At 41.0% G+C, this 22988-nt stretch overlaps 1 protein-coding gene across 2 annotated transcripts; it reads right to left on the bottom strand.

The window, feature by feature from the left end:
- Positions 1-1286: 1286 nt before the first annotated feature.
- Positions 1287-22456, bottom strand: Myc (bHLH transcription factor Myc). Of its 2 annotated transcripts, none has more exons than XM_034320273.2 (3): positions 21903-22456; positions 16664-17452; positions 1287-3026 (listed from the first exon to the last, which is right to left on the bottom strand). In XM_034320273.2, the coding sequence occupies exons 2-3, from the start codon at positions 17445-17447 to the stop codon at positions 2425-2427; spliced, it is 1386 nt and encodes a 461-aa protein (XP_034176164.1). In that variant the 5' UTR covers positions 17448-17452; positions 21903-22456; the 3' UTR covers positions 1287-2424. The 2 variants fall into 2 exon arrangements, with proteins under 2 accessions (XP_034176164.1, XP_034176163.1); XM_034320272.2 differs by lacking the exon at positions 21903-22456 and adding an exon at positions 18741-18945.
- Between the last annotated feature and the right edge of the window lie 532 nt (positions 22457-22988).

Here is a 22988-nt window from a genome sequence, read left to right as displayed (position 1 = left end):
GCTCGTTAAAGGGCGAAAATTAGCTTTCTAATGACATGTCATTCGGTTTGTCGCACCTCAGAATGAAGAACTAGGAAGAAGACGGACGAAAAAACTTTGACTTTAAATTGTCTATCGAAACGATCTAGAAAAAAAAAAAAGGGACTGAGCGGGAGGAAGATCCAAACATTCGCGACCAAATTTCTGGACGTGTATATTTGTGTACTAAATATTGGTTTCTAACTATGTGTTTATGACTACTGCGCTATTTGGTGCACAGTCGTGGCTACGATATAGGGAGGTCAAAAATGAACATCGACTTACAAAATTGTATGGAAATGAAATAATTGTGGATATCTTGGCAGTAATGGCGATTTGTACGTAACGAAATTTCTAGCTGCGCTATACTTAAACGAAATAATGATTTTGGAAAACCATCTATTAAAAGGGTTAAGCGTAGTTATTTGATCATTTTAATGAGTTTATCAGCTGCTCTATGTTTCTGAACCCAAGTATACTCGCCTATATCGTTGCCACGACTATACATATACCAAGGTTTCCAGAAAATAATCAGTACCGGATGCATCGATGCATTCTATCGAAGGTGTGTAACACGTCAGAACGTACAGATCGCACAGCGATCATCAATCAATCGATAAACAATTACTAGTAACTACAACGCTAGATTTCAATGGAGAGTACAATGGAAGTCAATAAAGGAGAGATTTGAGAATGGATATTGTTGCTTCACCGTAGCTTGTTACTGTTCGCTATCAAACATTGAATTGCTCAATTCAATGAATCGAAAATAAAAGAAAGAATTAATTTTCTTATTTTTCGAATAGGGAGCAAAAAATAAAAGCTCCACTTTTGAATCTCAAAACATCTACAACCTTTGGAAGTTTCGAATATGATAAAGTGCTGTAAGAATTGCAAGAGTTACATAATATTTGTGAATTCAATTTCCAAAACTTTCTTTTTTTTTTTTTTTTTTTTTTTTTCAATTTACTGGTTCGTCATGGAAAAGCATATTGTTGTAACCGCAACGAGAACAGTAACCTGTTCGACCAGAATACGGGGACAACTCTTCCAGTCCAATGATTCGATTTAAAACCGAAACAACTTTCTTTGTACCGCTAATTACTGGTACAAGTTTTGGAAAAAGAACCACCCCATTGACGATCGAAATCTGTATGCACGCCTTTCCTCTCTTCTTTTCTTTCACCTTTTTCCTTTTCTGAAAGAAAAATGTACTTAGAAACCGGTTCAGCTTTGATACACATCCTAAGACTAGTTTTAGTTAGTTTTAGTTGGTAGCTGGCGATACTAACGTTAGATAACGTTATGATAAGACCCGTTTCCTCTTATCTATGCATAAGTTTCACTTTGCCAACGATATTCAAGCAGGTCTGAGATCGAACGATTCGAATCAAATAAAACTGTTCAGGTTTATTATTATAATCGCCGTCTTAAACATAGTCTTGTTTTTTCTTGAATTAATTTCAACGTGTTTCAATAAAAATTTGTTAGAATGCAATCAAAGCGAGTATAAAAAGAAATGGAAGCTGTGTAATAAAATAACAAATCGATTTCGTTCTTATTCTTGATCCCCTCGAACGATTTGTATATCGTTTCAATTGGCTGCAAATACATTTTCTCGAAAATATATACGACACTTCCATTCCCAAGCTCGACGGAACCGGTCATCGTCATATGACACCGATCAAGAATTTTAACAATAAAAATAGAACTGACTTTATTCGAACCGATTTTCACGATTTCCTTTTCCTCTCACAGTGCATTTTACCGCGAACTCTCTTTGTACGTCTCTAAATACCGATAAAGAAAAAATTTGAAATCTATTGTCGATACACTTCTTCCTTTATCTAGCTGAACTCAGTTCTGCATCCTTTACCGATACCTTGTTAACTCGTCGAAAAGCAATCCAGCTCTAATCCCTTCATCTTTAACATTGCTTGCTATTCGATGAAATCACAAATATACATGGTATATAAAACTTCTTCAAAATTCTTCGTCAGCCTCTTCGATTTCTTCCACCGATCGCGCCAGTTCTACCCTTTTCTCTTCGAACCAAACTAAACTCGGTATCTAAATAATTGTTCTTTAACGAATCGATGAATTCTGTCAACACTAGTGTAGTATTTACTCGGTCCTGTGCACCACAGAACCGTAACCATGACGTTTCTGTTCTATGGGATATCAAGGTTCTTACACATTCTCCCTGTATATCTTCAACACGCTCTGTTTAAAGCCATCCCTCTTGCCGCGGCGATCTTCCCGCCGGACATTTCCACAAAATCTCGTCTCGAAACATCGAGTGGGACAGTTATTGGGAGCTGTCGATTAAAAATTGAATTCTAAAATCCACCGAACGCGATTTTAACACGTTCGGTGATATTTCATACGAATGTTCGAGTCTCTCCCTCAACGCGTCATGGCGAGACTCCTTCGTAGTTGACTGAGTCTTGCTCGGAGCTTCTCCTGTCGTTTTCTAAGCTCCATCACCTTGGCCACGGTGCTCTGGTCAAGCTCGGTCAGCATATCACAGTACATACCCGCTTGCCTCAAGATCGCGACTTTCGGTGCCTTCTCCTTCGACTCGATCGCTGGCACGAGGATCCGTAACTCCTCGAAAGCGTTTCGCAGCTCTATCCGCCTTTGTCGTTCCATATTGTTGTGCAAACTTCGCTTCTCCGTGTCTAACTCGTCTTCCGACGAACTTCTCGAGGCCGACGAGACTGATGTGTTCATCTTCATCGGAGGCGAGGGTGTTGTCATACATCGTACCGGGTTGCTTCTCCTCGTGTATGTTCTTTGACGCGCCCGTTTAGCAGGTTTCTGTTCCGGTTGCGCGGTTCGTTTCCTAGCCGGATTCGACGGAGGCCTACCTCGTGGTCGCGGTGTCTTTTTAAATGCGGTGTTCACTGTCAATTGGAAATGCTGCTGGTCGACGAAGTTCGGGTAGGTCGGTAACGCTGCTGGTCTGCACGGTTTCTCGAATGTCACTACATCGATTTCTTCCTCCTCTGCAACAAAGGAAAACATGGAAAAGAGATTTTACGATTGTTCGGTTCGGCATTTCATTATCGTGCAGTTGCAGCCGCTATGGCCGTGGGTTATCCTATCTTTCAGCCTAAAGATAGGACCGTACAGACTTCCTCGAGATTTTTTAATATTTTTGGCTACTATCTACTCAAGAAATCAGGTCTTTGTTAGAGTTTCAATTTCATTTTGAATTTTTCCTCCATTCTTACTTTTACAATTTTATTACTATTTCTTTAGACATCTGAGGATCTATTTTTTTTTTTAAATTAAATATTTGATACGTAGTCAAAGCATTGTTTCTGAGAAAAAAGTGAATTATAAAATTTAACAATTTTTCATACGCATAAATTGCATATGCCACTAATGGCCGGTCTGATCGATTTAATCGAGAAAGATTGAAAGAACAATTTCATACATTCGAGTCCATAAAAAGGGAAATCTTGCGAAGAAATCGCTAACGTAGAAATCGTTCGATACTTTAATATCTTTAAAAGGCTATCAATGACCACAGATGGCCGTAAAACGTCGTTAATTGACCGGGACGAAACAAGCACGCCTCTTGTGTTTAACCTCCGACAATTCTCTATTCAGGGTGAAGGCCGACCACAAAGCAGCAGAAAAATCGGTTTACGATTTTCCGAAGGATCGAGCGGGAACAGATTCGTATCGACGGGTAAAAAAACATGAGTATAAGCTGATTTCAAAGTGACCCGTGTCGAATGTTCCATATCGTTTATCTACAAAGACACTCGTCTATGGAAGAAAGACCACCTTTTGAACGATGTTGGTGCTCTAGCAAGATGATACAGGGAATAGTCACCGCAGAAATGTAGCATGACAAAATTCCGTAATTTCGTCAATTATAATCTTCTGCAATATTTATAAAAATTATACTGAATTCTAAAAATTGTCTTATATAATAAATTTGGTATTTTTCTGTTTTATCGATTGGAACCCTACAGCTTCTATATACGACCTTACATGCTGCATCATCAATCAATGTCATCAATCTTTCAACGATGAAAAACACTTATAAAATTACAAACCGATCGAAAAGAAAAAACGATCGTTCAAGTATAATTGACGAATTAAAGAGAGCACGTGGCTATATGGAGGCGTTCGAAGGGGACATACGACACTGTGGGCGTTTCTGCAAACTGTGTCATCCATCGCATGTGGTACAATCAGTGGAAATCCGGTTGGTCCAGATTCCTTTCACATACGAATACGAATTGTAATTCATTATTCAAGGACAGCTTCGAAATATAATCATCCAATGTCGATGCGATAATGTATCGTTACAAGGGACTCGATATGGTTACAGTTTGCCCGCCAATTCAAGAATGAACTTTGTTCCAGCAGCAATTCGTTCATGAAACAAAGCATTAATTGAGCAAGATCGCGAATACGTTTAATTAAATTTCATGCTCTGTCAGCGTGATAAATTATCTTTAACAACATTCGGTAATTAAAATAGATACTCGAAGGTTGCACTCGTTGTAATGAAACACAAATTTATTCGTGTACTAAATTAATTGCAATTCAAGGCATTCAAATAATAAATGATTTTAAAAAAAGAAAGATAAATGATGATGTTAAAAATTATAATTACTAAAATAATTTAATTTAGAGCTAAGATAAATGTAAATGTGGTGTCCAAAAATATTTCTTTTCTTTTGTAATATAATTTTATTTATAGTGTGACAATATCCTGCTCGCAACGAACTTGACCTAAAATCTAAAACCGACAAAAAGATTCAAGTTTAAAGTAACAAGAAAAGGGGACAGAACCTAAACGTTTAAATTAATTTTAATTCGATTATTCAAGCTTTTCCTCGGAAATCACGTATTCACCCCAGTGTTCGTCCGGGATTCGTTAAAGTGGAATCGATTCTTATCACTCTTTTCAATCATTGGACTTCGTTATATCAAACCGACGGTCGGTTTCGATTTAAATTACAAAAATTTCTACTTAGAACATCTGTTAATACATCGTGGTTGTTTGTGCAAAGAACGATCACTTTGCTTTCCGGTTTCACTTTATCTAGTAGTCACTGCAACCACAGCGTGAACTTTTAATTAATACCCGACAAATGAACAAACGTATCCGTTCACGTTCCTCTTATTAACTGAAGAAAATATTTTTCTTATTGCAAAATATGCAATATAATGTTAATAAGTTGATTCAATATGGTTCTACGAATAAATTATTGATTCGGTATCGTTTCAATCTATGGTGTGGGTAGATCTACCCACGTGGGTTCGAACATGTTAAACAAGCGTTAAATTGCAAATTAAAATTGCAAATTGAAAAATTGCGAAAGTAATAAATTTGATAAAATGTGCAAAAGTGTTAAGCGATACGATTTAACTCTTACCGAGCGTCGCAAACGGAACCAAGAAGAAAGCATCTGTCGAGGAACGAGGAAGAGAAGGCAAACGGGACGCCCGCATAGATTGCGTGCAAGTGTGAGTCAACGAATGCAACCTCCTCGACCGCTTCCACGTGCTTGATCGTGCCACCTCGTCAAGGCACACGGATCTTCCCTAAACTGGCTGGCTGCCAGGTCGTCGGTGAGCAACTGCGAAAAGGCGCGAAACTTCTAAAAATAACCGGGAGAAGACACCTAACCGGGCGTCCCACTAGGAACCGAGACGCGAATCGAAAACCACTTCCCCGTCGCGTCAATTTCGTTTCTTTTTCACTGGAATAGCGCCGGTTTCGAACGACTCGTCGACACAAGTGCCGCTTATTTTCGTTTCACTCTGATTCAGATTCCGTTCCTTTCCATTCTTCATTCATCATCATCTCCTTCCTTCCCGTTCGCCTTAATTGTTTCATACGCGAAGCTGCACACCAAGGAAGGAAGTGTTTCGTATTTCATTCCACTGTCCTCGCTCGAGCCAGCAGCGTAAGTCGATACCATCGAATGCCTAATTGGACACGGTTCACCGATGCATTTGAAGAAAAGAATCCCCGCGAATTGCACCGAGAACGCGGAAGTCAATATCGTTCGTGCAATTGAACACGCTCGAGGTCTATGCCGATATTTGCGCCAATACGCTTCGGACTACCGTGCACTGTGAACACAACGACGGACAATACTTATGTAGTTCACCTAGGTCGTGAAACAGATACGTTTGTCATCGACACAGTTCGTTCGTTTCTACAACGAAAATAGAAAATGCTTTTACATTTTTAATCCTTTGATTGCTATGGACGCACATGTTCACCAGGTGAAAGCAGTCGGTGCCGATGTTATCAGATTATAATGATAAAGATCTTAGGATAGGTTATTGTTATTATCTAAAGTGAGCCTTGGGGAGTTAATAACCCACCCTGCCGTTCCCAAGCTTTAGCTTATACCGGCAGTTGTAAAGGGCGCAAATTGCGCTAAAATAAAATATCCACTTCCCAGCAGCCACCGGGAAAGGATAAACTGTCCACTCATGGGGCTTGTCAATCATTGTGTTTGGATCCAGGAACACTTTTGACTCTTTGTCGGCGTAAGGAATGTAGATATTGGGACGAAAAAGCTAACCTAAGTGGGTTAGCGACTACACCCACCAGGTGCCTTATGCCCGTACCTTAGGATACTTCAAAATTCGAAAAATGAATACGAAAACGTTTACAATTCAATTCCATTTACACGTGCCATCACGTGAACGCCAACCCCTAACCTATCCCACTTCACGAGTGACTGCCTTTAACAATTACAAGAAAAGTAGAACAATCGAATGAATGAAACAAAAGTACGTAAAAATTCGGGAAAAAAAATAAAATAAAATAAACTATGCGTGTACCACACGCGTGTCTGTCGCAGCCCGGGAGTGAAGAAGAGGCTGGCGGAAGAGGTCGACAGTTGAGGAAAGTTAAAAGCAGCTACTCCGTACGAAAGGAACGAAGATGAAGAACGAAAGGGGTGAAGGGGGAGAACGATGAGGTGATAGAGAGCAAACTGTAAGCCGTTCACGATGCGATGCCCGTCAGAGGATGGGGAAGGGAAGGATGGCTACGTCAATTCGCGACAGCACGTGCAACCGCGTAAGAGCGACCTTGGAGGTCAGTGCTCTCCGTGTAAGCAGGCCATAGTAGTACGTCGACGCGAATCGATCGAGTCTCCTCTCTTGTTGGGATAGGCGACAGCGAGACGAGAGAAGAAGGGGGTACAGTTTTCGTGATATCGAACAGTTGCCCCGCTCTGTAACGTTACCGAAAAGAGGGGAAACTGTACGTCGGTTTGCAGTCCTACCAGTTCATTTTTTCTCTTTTCATACAAATCCCTTTTAGCTGATTACGTGTTTTGATTTGTGTTTCGAACAGGGCGCGGCGTCCAGACGGCCGGGCAAACATTTCGAAAGGGTAGAGAACAGGGGGCAAAGCTGTCGATTTATAAGGTACCCGGTTAGCCGAGTACGCTAACGTGCAAGAGCGCCCTCGGACTGCCCTAAGTTCAGGGGAAGCGCCCCACCATCCGTCAGATTTGGCCATGTTCTTTGTACAGAGGTTCTAGGTTAGGCTGTCCCAGGATTCTCCTGAGATTCAAGGCAAATGGAGGGAGAGTATTCTCCTCTACCTTTCTCTTGAACCAAGAGAAGCGTACGTTGCACCAGAGTGTACACTCCGGTGCAACGGAGACTTCCCGGAGCTGTACGTATGAGCAGAAGGAGAAATGTAGTTACCGCTCGATAATTCGCCACTTTTGCGACTGTAGACACGGACCTTCCTAAGAAACGAGGAATTATCAAGCGTCAATGGCAGGGAGGATGTCTTATATATCCGGTCGAAATCAATAGTCCTAAACGGGCAGTCACTCGACCGGTCTCTGTTCATGAAAAGCACGTTACAACGTGGCGTAGCCTCGGAACGCGTTTACACGGCTCACTCTAGAAGTGAACGTACCGTATAAATTTCTTTGATCCTGTTTGTAGATAAACGGGACAAGTGTAGGTTAGGAAACTGGATTTATATACTGGTGTATATGAATGATGGAATTTCGTCTAGTCCGGCAACGTTAGGTTCCGTTACACGGAACTATAATCACGATACGCGTATATCCAACAATAAGAAACTGAAACAATGCCAACCGCATTCTTTATTCCGAGATACTTACTAATCTAGCCATACGAGCCGAGAAGGGCGTGAAAATTCCATTACGTTCAATAATCAAAGGAGAAAGTAGATAACGCGGACCAAGGAGAGAGAGCCGCGGTTAATGTTACAGGCACCGAAGGCCGTGTATCGTGTCCCCTTAATTCGAGACATCCAACCGCGAGATATCAGGCGTCGCGACGTACTCATTGACGCAAGCTAGTAGAAAAAGATTCGCGAAGTAAGAGATACGTCAATCATGCCCTCCCCCACGTGGTACGAACGACCTGGATGCTCGAATCTTGTCTACCGAACGGAAACGATATATAGGTCTGTCGATATCCAATGACCCGTTATTTTTCGAGATAACCGTCGAATATATGCAAAGCTATGCTAGAAATCTACGCGTGGTTTGCATCTTAGCTGACCCACGTGAACTTTTCGTCCAGTTGATGCGTTAATTCGCCATTCAGAGCTTCTTCAGCATCGTGCAACATCAATTTGAACAGGCTAAGATATCCCGTTTAAAATATTCACAGATAAGGTCGAAATCGTGGCAACTTCTAAATATGTAAAACTTTCGATTGATAGCAGCAGTTCAAAGTAACACCCACTCTATCTTTCGTGATCCCTCTCCGTTCGCGTTTTATCTTTGCCAGACTAAATTCCGATCGTATCGAAGCACAAAACCATTTCACGGCTTAGAGACGGCGAAATTACTTTCGCGTAATCTAGGCGAACGAGTCGCATGATTCAAAAGTATCTCTCAGATGACTATCCCTTTAAGCTGAGCTACATACGCGAGCGTGGCGGTACGTTTCTCTTCCTGGTCACTCGATGTTACGTCCATATGTGAGGCGAAGCCATAAATCTCGTCGTACCCAAGGCTCCTCCGATGCCCCGTAGAACCAGACAACTCATCTGATCCAGTTACGAAAGTGAGCGCGCGCGCCATGTATAAAGGTTCGTTTATACCTATTATCCGTTCGGACGTGAAACATTTAAGAAACAGTTGCTCAAAGACAATGACAAGGGAAGGGAGATTGGTGTGGACTTTCACATCTTTACGGCTCTAGGGGTGGGTCTTCCTAAAACCGGAGAATTATCGAGTACCAATGGCACAGGGTGTTACCACCCTTAATATATTCCGCGGAAGGAAGAGAAATGGGCAAATTGCTTAGAGGAAAACTCGAGCAATTCATGGATTTTCAAGCAGCCAAGAATGCATCAAAGGAATCGAAACCTTTCTCCAATTTAATAGAAAACGAATTTTCTAACTGACTTCACCTACCAGAGCTCTCGTTGGATTCTTTCAACGATCGCGATCCAATGAATGCTCCGGATACCGAACGAACCATCTTTGTCTTTGATATACGCAAAGGATAATGCTGACAAGCCAACAGCAGTCACAACCACCCACGTCCCCCTGCTGTTACTTCGCTATTATCGTAACAGAGCCGCGTCCTTTATTCTGTTTTAAAGGGATAAGGAAAGAAGTCGTTGAAAAAAATCACAGACCATAACGCGTTACTATCCAACGGCAAAGTCCAATTACGAGTACCGGCTACGTGTATCCGCCCGGTATTCGCGTGAGTACACGGATGTACTTGGGAAGCATGCCGCGAGATACTACAGTAAAACCTGGATAAATTCAACCAAGATTGGGACCCAGTGGTTGCGGTTACCTAAGCACGGTATCGAAGCTCGGATGACACGCGACGACCAGCCAAGCGTGAACGTAGAAAGGGACAGACAGTGGTGGAAAAAGAGAGGTCCGATAATTAAAGGAAAGAGCCGAAACGTATCGGTGTGACTAATACTAATTGAATCAAAAAACTTTTTTATTTTTGACTTTTTTTGAGTGAAACTTTTACTAGCACATTGGTGAGATTTTTGTGAGTAAAGTGGTACCAAACACGATATAGTTTCAATTATAATTACTTGCTAAAATTGATGTTATAAGTTGGCGAAAAGCAAGAGAGATCGAAATCCAAACCAGTCGCGGTGTCGGCTTTGGTTTCAAAGGTTTCATTTATCCTAGCGAGGAGTCGATTCTGGGCATTTAATGTTTCATTTATTCAAGCGAGGAGTCGATTCCGGGCATTTAATGTTTCATTTACTCAAGCAAGGAGTCGATTCTGGGCATTTAATGTTTCATTTATCCAAGCGAGGTGTCGATTCTGAGTCCGTACACATGTTTTCTTTGCAGCCGACATGCCGATTCTGTGTCCGTACACATCTTTTGTATTCAGCCGACATCATTTATATTCAGTCGTGGTCTCAATTCTATGTTGTTTATTCTATTACTATTGTTTATAAATATAATTCAACCTATATCGAGTTTGGTATCATTTTAATCAGAAAAATCTCACAAATGCATTAGTAACAGTTTCATTGAGAAAAAGTTAAAAATAAAAAAGTTTTATCGTTGAATTAGTATTAGTCACACGGATATTACGGTCGGATCATATTACACGGTTTCCTCGTCGAGCGGCTCGGTTCGCCTAGGGGGATCCCCCCAAGTGGAGGGGATAGCGATGTTTCATTTATCCAAGCATTCTTTCGTTGAATTTATCCAGGTTTTACTGTACCTTGGATAACAACCTACGCGAGATACGAAATACGGCAGACGTATCTGGGGGATAGTAGCCAGGAAACGACCCGGTGACCAGACACCATTAAGCCCAGCCCACTCGACGAGATCCGCCCACGGAACGGGATGCACATCGCGTCATCGACGTTCACACAATCGTCACACAAGCTACACTCGAAATGATTCACTGTGGACGAAGCTGTACAACAGCCAGGATAAAGACGTGGAGAGACGTCCTTTCTCCTCTATCTTTTTCCTTAACCGATTGATTCAGAGAAAATGCCAGTTGCTCCAACGTTCTTGCATTCGTCTCTCTTTCCCACCTTTTCCTTTCCCTTCCATATTTCTTTTCCTTTTTCTTTTTCTCAACCCCTTCCCTCAACCGCTATAGCTGTAGTTGGCTGTCTTCAACTATCTCTTTCCTTCCTTTTCGTTCGATCGACTCGCCAAGCGAGAGCAGAGACCGGCATTCCGCCTCGGGAGAATGAGAAATGCAATAAGAAAGAGAGAAACCTACCGACTGCAACTAGTATCCAAGAGAGGTAGGAATGCCCCCTTACGGTGCGCGGGAGGTGCATGAAAGAGAGCTTATGAACCACTGGCATGCACACTGCTTTCTCCCCCGTACCGTGTCGTGATTTCGAACAATTCCAAATAATTAGGGACTTAACGCGATGATTAACGTAGAGGTGACCGGTACCACGAGGTTGATGACCTCGAATGGTTGGACGAAGAAGAAATGAAAGAAAAATTGACGATTAATGAAGTTATTTATAGAATTATCTAACACATAAAAGGTGAAATTATAATTTAACAAGAACGAAGGAAAATCAGTGGGCATAAAAGTAAAAGTATTAAGAGTGACTTAACTCTTTTGCTACGATTCTTATCAGCAGCGGCCTCTCCCACGCGGCCGAACTAAATGAATGAATGAATGAATGAATGAATTACGTCACAGCAGAGATGCACTTTATACGTGGAACAGAGTTCCCGTGCAAAAGTAGGCGCCCACTTGTTCCCGAGGGAAAGAAATAATTACAGACGCCTCCTCGGTGAAACGGCCAACTACCAGGGAGAGAATGTAACGAGGAAAAAAGGAGAAAGAGAGAGGAAAAACGATCGGTTACAGCTTATACTTACGTAGAATGTTAACTACTGACACCGAGATCCGCCAAACCCACCTGCCTACAAAGCCGATATCGCTAAGTTGAATTGTTTTGCAATGACTAGAAGGACCGTTACGTGTTCGCGATGAAACTTGCATCGAATTTCATATATATTTATCTGCGTTTATTTTCCTTTAGCGAAAAAAATAATAATCGTCGAGGTGAAAATACTACCGCGAATTTCGCGATGACGCGCGCTTTTACCTCGTGGAAGCGTTCCTTTCGCAAATTCGCTGAAATTGAAACTCGTATTCGGGGACCACCGGCCATATCTTTCTCTCGTTGCATCCAGCGAATTCCAGAATTAAACGAGCCCATTGCAGGCGGCTGAACGACCACGAACGACGACGCGTACATTTTTATGAACGTTACAGGCGTTCGCTCGCGTTCCAGCGCATCACGATTTTCCTGGAACCTTTAACCAGAGAATTTTGCATGAGGAACCGAACGGAACCTTCGGTCCGTCCATCGGTGGAAAAAGAACCTGGACGAAGTAACGTGCGAACAACAGGTGAAAATAAAAGTAGCATACGTAAGACGAGCAGGCGTCTTCGTTCGATGTACATATTTCGGATCAAGATCGTACCAATACGCCCCGACACTTCGACATAATAGAAAATTTAATAGGGTCGTAAAGAACATGGCACTCCAGAGAAAGTTGCATCCATCTGCTGAAACGAGACATTTTGGAAAATTTCCTTCCATGAAATTCAGCAATAATTTTAATATCATCCGAGGCAGAATTGAATAATATGAATTTAAATTCGAAATTTAAAATTTTGCATCATGTAAATGTAAATTTAATTATATGAAAAAAAAATCGACATGAAAAGTCCCTAGTTCTTGAAATATGATAAAATTCATTTTGCTATCAAATAGCTAAAAAATCTTCCTTCTAAGAATTAATCATCGATTCCATGATTAAAAATGCATTGATTTTTAACATGATAATTAACTGCAAGTGAGATTTACAGAATGAAGCTACACTGAATACAAACGTCAATAGATTCCAGAGAATCTTACGATCATATGTACTTTCCGTACCAGGAACGTCCTCACCGCGAATTGCCGCGCTTTTCACGACTGAAGTTGTTATCGGCGCTTACGTAATTAAAGGCGCTTAGCAATTGCACTCAATGCCACACTTAACGCACACAAGTGCGATAAAGTATTCGATAAAAGAGCTTAATGTATCTGAGAAAAATAAACTGACATACCCGTTCATTGTTTCTTACACACGGAAAACATCAGAAACATGTTCTGTATTTAAAATTCAAATGTCTATATACCCAGCACGATATTTTAAAATTCATTTTGACATTACAATAAGTAAAATATACTTTAACTGAATTTAAATTTATTTTTAAATAAATAAAAGACAAAAATTAAAAATTTAAGATAAAATAATTTATACTTAAATTGCTTATTTTCAAGTGATTTTGCTTCATTTTCAGAAATATGCAGCTATTGCGAAACCTAAATACATCAGTCATTTTATAGTAAGATAGTGTACATAATAGGTTTCAGTAATCGAAAGGGTTAAAAAAAGAATGATAGTGAATTTAAGATGTAGATGCCAAAGGGGCACCAAGCTCACGTAACACGGTACTGAGTATTCCCTCACCGTGGAGACCGCGGCGCGAATGGCAAAAAGGCTTAACCGCATTCCGGCGACCATTTAAACCGCCGCGTCGAGGTCCCACGCTTGACCGCAAGCAGCGACCGATCGACCGGCCGGCTATCGATTGACGTCACTTGGTACCGCGCGACCTTCGAGTTCCCGCGCGATTTACTGCGCATGCTCAGACTCTTCCAGCGTACACCTGCACACGCGTCGCTAAAAATCCGGCTTCCAAGACTCGTCCGTTCTAATCAATTTTCTCGATTACTTCCTGTATCTTGATACACTTTTAATTTGAATCGTCTTTTAACGGAGACTTTTAATTCTTAAGTCTGGAACGTAGACGCGCTGGCATAGCAAACGTGGCCGGCAGTAAATGACCGGTCGGATACTAGAGACGTCACGCTGCGTGGCGATGCAGCCCCCCTAGTAGTGCATCGCTTGCATGAAAAAGACGCGCATGCGCCCCCCCGTTATGCATCTGCGTGCAACAACCCTGACGTTTACCTTGTCCCTCGGAAATTGCTCAATCCAAAGCGCACTTTATTCGCTTAGATAGAACAGTTTCCATACGTGGGTAAGTTTATCTGTCCACTGGATAGGATAACAAATGAGACGGTGGTTAAATTAGAAACGACGTGGCGAATGATAAACCCTAGTATCATCGGAAACGAAAGAGCCGATTGGAGGGAAGTAAAAAAATGTAGGTTCGTTATCGGTACTCCGTTGCCTCAATATCTTTTAAGAAAAGAGCACAATTCTAAAAGAAAAAAAGTAGGTAATCGAGTGAACTGTTAAATAAATCAGATATACTCGAGCCACTTGGTGCAGAGGTCTTGACAGATATCAAAATGGGTGTTTTCTCGTTCGTTTACCGAAACGAGGTCAAACCTTATAATCGTGGAATTACGCAAAAGTGAGAGCTGATTATATTTTTGGCTGATTTGGTCGGTGCTTTTATCATTTCTTCAGGCAAACTAATTTTATCGTTATGCTAATTCGACCGCGACGGGAATATCTTATTTTATTGAACGAAACTCGTTATGTCTCCCGAAAGTGATGCTAAATAGTCATTAATACGTTTAACGAGGTCGAACCGTCGTGCACCGGTTTTGCGTTGTTTCACTGACCTGTCTGGCCGCGGTCAAAAGTAGTCATTTGCAAGTCGTGGCCCTGGCAATTACCAATTACGAGCTGTGACACGGCAACACGAAAGACGAATCTACGGTGTGTCCGGTCGCACGGTGCCGTCTTGATCCATTAAGTCGAACCGATCAACGAACGGCATACTTCAGAACACCCTAACCCCGATCTTCCCGCTTAGGAACTGTTCCTGCCGTTTCATTTATGCGTCCCTAAAATGTCACGATCGATAGCCTACGTATCGTAACACCAGGTGGAAAAGTAAAACTAACGATAACTAGTATCGTTGTTCGATTCGACGCATAATCGGCATAAGTGGAGTATACGAGTGTTGGATCACGTGTATGCTCGTTAAGTATCGTCGCACACGTGCACGTGAATGCAACTTACACACGAGCTATATGCAACGACGCTCGTTACGCGACTCTTTCCTCGTCATGCTCTCCTATCATACAAACAACGTCCACACAATCGTGGGGCTCGTCGTTTGAACGAGCTATCGCGTAAGTACTGGTACGAGCGTATATGATATCTATAGAACGAGTTAGGATGTCGCCGTGTGACGCGACGTATTTTCAGGTGGCAAACGGAACAATTTTCCTCGACTAACCGAGACGCCAGTGCACGGCCCGAACGAATTATGCTAGTCGCGCCAAATCACTTCGCTCCCCGGAATCACTATAGTTAGATCAAGCAGACAAGGCACGTGAGGGAACGACGTCTTCTAGCTAGAATGATACGTGACGAGCCCTGAAAACGAGCAGTGAACCATCCGGAAACCTAATCACCAACCTGCCAGACCAACCAGCCTATATGAAGAACCGAGGAATTTTTCTGCGACACGCCTACATTTTTATGCAAATGTAATTAAAAATAAGTTGAAACGATTCAAACGCTGGATATTAATTGAATAACTTGAAACTAATAATTTGTACGTTTACTTATTAACCTTCGACACAAAGGTCTCAAAGATTCTAATAAAATTTTCAAAATTTGGTTCGACTATTTCAATTTGGAAAATAAAAAAATAAAAATTGTCGTCTTTTTGTTAGACGCAAGGCCCACGAACATTCTTGGCGGTGTTTTTCAGTCTGGTATTCAGTCATGCCTTACCAATGACGAATAACAGGGGGGACGCGATTAGCATACTCATACGGGTACCTAAATTCGGCGAAGTACGCTCTCAAAACGCTCTGCCGTCAATTGCACTCGATTAAGAGGATCCTTAGTTCGACCTTGCTGCCTTCGTTGGGAGGGTACAAAAGAACAAGATGAATAAACTCATTAATCCTTTAAGAGACGTACAGGATAAAACGTATCCGACCCGACAGCAAACAATACCAGAGTGCATAATTCATTGCAGAAAAATACATTTACGTTGATAAATAAATATATCTAAGCTGAATTTAACAGATAACCATCGAAATTTTATATTCTATGTATATTATTTTTTATACTTGGAATTTTCGAGGGTTAATAAAATTGTTTAATATTGATTATGATCAACATACTCAAACCATTATATATTGTAATAAATAGCCATACATGCCTTAAATTATTCGTGTTTCTTTTTACCCTATTACTTATCCTACAGGCGAGGAATACCCATAAATTTCTGTTTAAATTTCAAATAAAACCTGCTACCTGAAGGTGCTGTGAAGTTTGATGTTTATCACTTCCTCTTTACTTTTCTGACAACACATAGTAAAATGTATCCTGGCACGAAATACCCAGTTATACAGGGCGTGGTTGCTTGTTCCAAGTTTTTAATTTTAATTTCATTTTAATTTTAAATATTAATATTTTTTTTGTAATCTTTGTCTAGACATCGATAAGTCAAGCACAACATGCGAGTACAAACGCATAAAAAGTATACTGCTCACTTTAGCTCAATTGTCCTAGCATTTTTAAATATGGTGAATTGCACATTTCAACTAAGAAGAACAGTATACTGAAACAAAATGACATTTGTTACAAAAATAATGAAATAAGTCAGTACTCACCAGAATCAGAAGGTGTCTGCACACCGAGGTGTTCCAAGTTTTTAGAGACCGGCTGATGGATGTGGTAGCAATGGTCGCTGAGAGTGTTCCTGATATTGGTTTCCCTGTGCACTTGACACTGACTCTCGTCTTCTTTTCTCCTGTCATGGAACCTGGCCAGTTGACCGGTGACCTCGCTCACTGGCACAGCCTTTGTAACCACCTCCGGCATGCACTCATAGAGTTTCTCGGTTAGGTTGATCTGGTCGTGTAGGTTGATCTGGTCGTGTTTGAAAGATGGTGCCTCTTCTTCGGTTTCCGTGTCGGAACTCGAAGTTTGAGGTGTTTCCGGCCTCGTGGAATCGCCGTCGCTCTCCAGATTTTTCGCGCGGCACGTTTGCTGGGCTTGTTGCTGGCACGTCGGCAAAGATTTCCCCCCCGTTTGAGCGGCACTGGCCCGAGATATCAAAAGACTTCGTCCAGCCGGGATCTTCTTTTGTATCAGCGAGTCCTTTTTCGCGGGTAACGTCCTATTGTGCTCTTTACTTATGCACAGCCCAGCCCACATGCAATCGTGATGACGAATCTCGCGTGACGCCAGACAGGTCATCTTGTTGTACAGCAGGTCCGGCAGGACACCGTCATCGAAGGTACGCTCGTGGTAGATGTCCGAGTAAGCGTCAACTCGGTCCAAGGGGAAGTCCAAATCGAACTTCTTCCATATGTCGTCGGACACCACGGTGGCGGTGTCCAGGGGCTCGTCCAACAGGCCCAGGTCAGAGCAATCCCAAACTGGCACCGGCATTTCGCCTGAAGCGTTATCAAAACATGTTCTCCTTTTTAATTTTTCTTTTGCATAAACGAATAGCATGGACGTGAATCATTAATCAATGTATGTAGAATTGCTCGACGTTTATTGATACAGTAAAAGACGCGGGGCTTTTTAACTGAACACCATGGAATATTTCAAAAGGAACTGAAGCTATCGATAGAAAGTTATTTTAACGCGAACACCCAGTGTATGTAGAAGTATTTAATGAGCACAATTGGTGGATGAGGGGTGAAAGAGTCGTAAGGTTGATAACGAGCTATGGTGTTTTGTATTATATTGAATGGCACGGTATGGCGATATGGCAAAGCTGAAAGAGCGAGGATGATAATGGAACGTGGGAGGTAAGGAATGTAATTAAAGATAAGGAAGCAGCATGTAAGAAGCTATTCAAACTCCTAAGGGAAACATTAAATAAATCTATCTATCCATAATGGTTAGTTTTCTAGTACATAATTGAAGAGGAATTTCGAAGTTTCTTTCTTTCTACACCCTAGTACGATTTCAACGAATTTCCATTACAGATGGCTCGTGTCAATCATCCAAATAATCGGGATTCACTTCCTTCTTCGCAATGTTACAACGTGTTGCTTAACTGTGGAGAACGGTAATAGCAGTTTGCTATTGCACAGCGTGTCGTAACGTCTGTGTATTATCACGGAATCAGCAAAACGAATACAGTTAATACTATGAAAATACGAACGCGCAGCTTAGTAAAAATAGACGTCCTTCGGTAAACGACATATCACTTTGAACAGTTTTTTGTCGCGCCTCAACAAGAAACGACACTTCAACCAAACGACAAAATCAATAAAGAACGCAAAACAGTTCGACAAGACACGCTTAACGTCGATTCCTCGCGGCTGGCGAATTTATTCGACATGCAAATGATGCACACAGAACATTAGCAAGTCGTCAGAATTAACAAGAGAAGAGTACAACCATCCTCGAATTGTCGTTTGGGTCCAAAGTTTTCTGGCATAGGTACCAGAACCCAAAGTACCCAAGTGAACCCAAAGGTGATAAGAAAAAGATAAGTGCCTATATTAAATTTTCCCTAGGTTCTAATTTAAATTCTCTGCTTGCTACCTTAGAAAATTAATGTATAATAATTCGCTTCTAATTGTTCGAGTATATTGAATTTGTGCTGCTAGTCGCCAGTGACCTCCAGGTATTCGAAGTGTCGAAAGGCCGGTAGGTGTTCAAAAACGACGAAACGAATTTACTCTTCAACGAAACGCGTCAACCTTGGAATAAATCACGACCCACCTTGAAACATCCCCGTGGACGACAGTGACCTTTTCTTCTCCCTACGTGAAACCGTTACATCTTTCACTATATAGACTCACGGGCAACGGTTCACGGTACATTTTAAACACCAGGTGCTACCCGGGGACCCTTAAGATCTATCATGACCTCGACATGCCGCATACGCAACGAGCCATCGTGGTCACATTCTAAACTGTTCTAGGTAACATCTGAATGCAAAGAGGATACACAGTTGACTCCGCTGTATCCGCGATACGAAGAAAAATCAATTCTCTCTTGGGATGACGCATCACTTTGCACATCGTAACACTGGCACAATTCAATCCTTTCGTCTCGTCACCAGTTCTTTCGAAGAATGCAACCGTGCTTGGATCAACACGTTGACAGAAGAAAATGCGACCAGAGTACCGGGGTGTCGCGTGTGCATCGAGAAGTCACATGGATTGACACGAACTGGGTGGCACGAGTGACTCATGTGTCGCACAATATTCGTCTGGTATATCGGTTTCATAAATCTCCATACGAGATAGAGATGTTTTCTGTATTGTTGATGATACCAGCGCAAACTTTATATCCGCTCGATTAGGACCAACACGACACCCTCTCACGTTCCCAAAATGTTCCCTGCCATTTGCACCATTTTCGGTACATTTTCAACTTCCTGTTAACAATCGATGGCAGAGAACGTGTTGAATATTTATAAAATTTCAACGATACGTTACTATCCATGATAAGAGTAAATTTTCTCATCAACACTGACATTTTGTCGGTTGTCAAATTTGTAGAAAATTATTAAATAACTTTGATGGTATTAAAAACACAAGGGTTCCGAAAATTCCAATTGAACAGTGGTATAATTCGTTGGATTATTTGCAAAAAGAATTGGATTATTTGCAATGTTCGAACCATTCGGCGAAAAGTGCTAATACGGTTGTTAATATTTTGACAAGCGTTCGGACAAAGAGACGTTTAACGGTTAAACAAGTCGTTTTTCGTGAGATTCTTATCGAGGGCCAGAAAAATAAGTATGAAAAGGAAAGAAAAAACGAAGCGAAAGGAAGGGGGCGAGACCGTGGCCTTTGTCACTCGGTCGCCCGTGAAAAACAATGACACATTATCCGTTCCTCCTGCCCCTACTTTTGTTGCTGAATCGAACAAAAGACACTCGGTAGGGGGAATCACCTCCTTAGAACGGCCTTCAGAACGAAAGAAAGTACCACGTGTTACTTGTTAAAGAAAAAAGAAAGAAAAAAAGATACAAACTTTCGTTTAAACCGTTCCCGAAGTGTCGACAAACACAGAGGAAAAAAGTGTTCCTCATCGAATAGTAAACAGAGTCCGTGAGTGTTTTTGGGAGAAACATCAGGAATATGTCATTTCTTACACGAATTCCAACACTCGTCTGCAGGTTCTCTGCCAACGAAGAAAATCGCATTTTTTCTCTCGACTATACACGAATACAAAAAATCACATGCTTCACAAATTTATAAAGAATTACACTTTCACAAACATTGTAGTAGGTATCCTTTGCCTGTGGTTTCGTTCGTCTGACAATGAATCGAGGAGAAAAGAAAAGAAGAGAAATTATTCAATCGATTCCCACTGGCGTGACTAAACGAGATTTTGAAAAATGTCACTGTCATTTTCATAATTGATTGCACCGCATATCAAACCACGGACAGCGGACCATGGAGAGAGCCGCTTAATGTACTTTTAATTTCTACCCTATTCTTTTAAAAAATATTGTTTCAATATATGAAACTCTTTCATTTAAAAATTAAATTAATATTCTTGTATACATTTTGTAAGTTCCGGTCACGGTTGACCCAGGCTCCGCTGTTCAAAAGTTAAATTTCCATTCAAATTTTTATTTGGAATCCTCCTTCACCCCGCCTAGTTACGCCAATGGTGATTCGATAAAAAAATCACTTTCGTTGGACTTTCGAAAATAAATGGATATGCAAACACACATGCATTCGCATATGCATATAAGATGCAGCAGATCATGAGGAGCGACGATCAAAGTACTTTTTTGCCTACACGCGTCGAAACAGAGAAACCGGTCCACCAACAGCAGCAGATAGGTGGCAGTGTGTGCTTACTAACTTCCGTCGAATATTCAAGCGTGCAACTGACAGCTTTTCAACCGTCACACTAATTCACTAAACTTCTATCATCAGAAATACGGAATACGAGATGTGATCAGGAAATCAAGATTGAGGAAATCAAGAATAATCCTGTCTATTGCCCTCAATTACACTACCGTGAATAACATCATGAAAACTAATTGCGCGCCCGACATTGTACGTGTTGCACGACATTGCGATAGAAAGTGCAATATATTGGTTAACGTATCTATCTCCGCTTGACATATTTTCACTTATATTGATCCGAACCAGACAACGTATATTATTCAGTTACGAATAACACGAGACACTTATTTGTATTTAATACGAAAATATTTTTCGAAACGTCAAAAAAGAATGTTTAAATATGTATAAAAATAATTAAATGTTAGATTTGATAGTGATTTCGTATTTTAAAAATCATTTTTTATATATTATTTTATGATTCTGTTCGATGATCGTTGAATTGTGCTTTAGGCGCGAAAAATCGACGGTATAAATTTTGGCGGCAAAATCGAAACGAAAAGGGACGCGTTCACGAGCGAACTTACATATCGGCTATTTCAAGATCTATTTATAAACGATCGTATTGTGATTGATCTAAGAAGGCAGATTGCCAAAAAGAAATACACAAGCTGATACAAACTGTTCAGAGAATCTCACCTTCTGCAGAATGAAGTTTCTCATCGATATTTATAAGCGAACAGAAATTTAGAAATAGTTGAACGAGTGGTTGGATGGATGTTCGAAGAAAGCCGAATGATCTGACACTATTTTCACTTCAATTACCATGCCGTTCTATAACACGAGTTTACTTATAATTAGATGTGTTTATTTTTCGAACGATCAAAAACTTCAAATAATTTCAAAGTTCCATTTCGATTACGTTAAAAATTCTATTTAACGGAAAAAAAAAAATTTGAAGATGATCAACTATACGCATGTCACAATGTGAGACAATCATTTTGAAATTGACAGAAAAATAAAAAAAAAAAATAAAAAAATAGAATGAAAAAATAAAATGCACTGTACAAACCTGTCAGCCACTTCGTGTTGTAAGCCAAAAGAGAAATAGTATCCACTGTGGAGCACACTTTGACACGAGTTCGAATCTCGCGCTCGAAACTGAACCGATATGCGGATAAAGGCGCGTCCCGCCTATTTTCTCTACAATTCTGATGCGGCTAAATTATGTTCGATCGGTCTCGAACGAGTGGATTGATACACGTCACTAAAACGCACTTTCTTTCATCCACGGACGCCCGTTCCCACGTTGTGTTGTAATTGAAATAAACTAACCGTGGAAAAATATCGTGATGAAAAATATATATCCGTTCAGGCGATACAGCCGCCGGTACTACTGTCGTTCGGCCATAAACGTTCTAGCCGTTTTCTATTATCGAGACTATTCAATAAAGAAATACTACTGTTGCTGTTGTATTTGACCAAGCAAAGAAAGAATTTCATTCTCGGCACGATCTGTACGACAAACCGGTGGCTCTAACTCTGTCTCGTGCACGCGCACGGTGATCGGCGGCGACCCGTACTTTACTTTAAGGCCGGTTAGAGGCGACTAAACTAACTATTCGGCTTGTGCGCCTTCCATCTTCCGCAGGCATGCCCACCGCTGCGGGACCGGCGCCAGGACTGTGCCGCGCGTCATGGCGCCCCACCCTAATTTCACCCGGTAACTTCTTCCTTCTTACTTCATACTTCATACATTTCATATCGCTCGATAATCACGTTGCTATTTAAGATCACCGAGAACACTTCCATTCTATATATGACACAAGTATATCAGTAGATACTACGTTATTTACGAATAGTCACGTTATCGTATACCAGCATGAACACTTGATATGCTGCGATATGATAAATTAATTGTACAAACGAAAATTTTACCTATCGTATTCCTTTGACTGTTGTAATTTAATTAATTTTCATATAATTGCATACTTTAAGTGTGATTGATTTTCAGCGTTACAGAGGGTGTCTCGTGTATTGGAATGGGGTATTACTTTAAATGTAATTAAATTAATTAAATGTCAATCGCTGCATTTCATTATCCTCTATAAAAAAAAGCAATTAAGCAATTACTTTTCATTGCTTTAAAGAAAATTGT

The sequence above is a fragment of the Osmia lignaria genome, chromosome 13 (assembly GCF_051020975.1).
Source record: "Osmia lignaria lignaria isolate PbOS001 chromosome 13, iyOsmLign1, whole genome shotgun sequence".
In the NCBI taxonomy this organism is placed as follows: domain Eukaryota; kingdom Metazoa; phylum Arthropoda; class Insecta; order Hymenoptera; family Megachilidae; genus Osmia; species Osmia lignaria.
The sequence above is the reverse complement of the archived record's forward strand: the minus strand, read 5'-3'. Positions and strand labels throughout refer to the sequence as shown.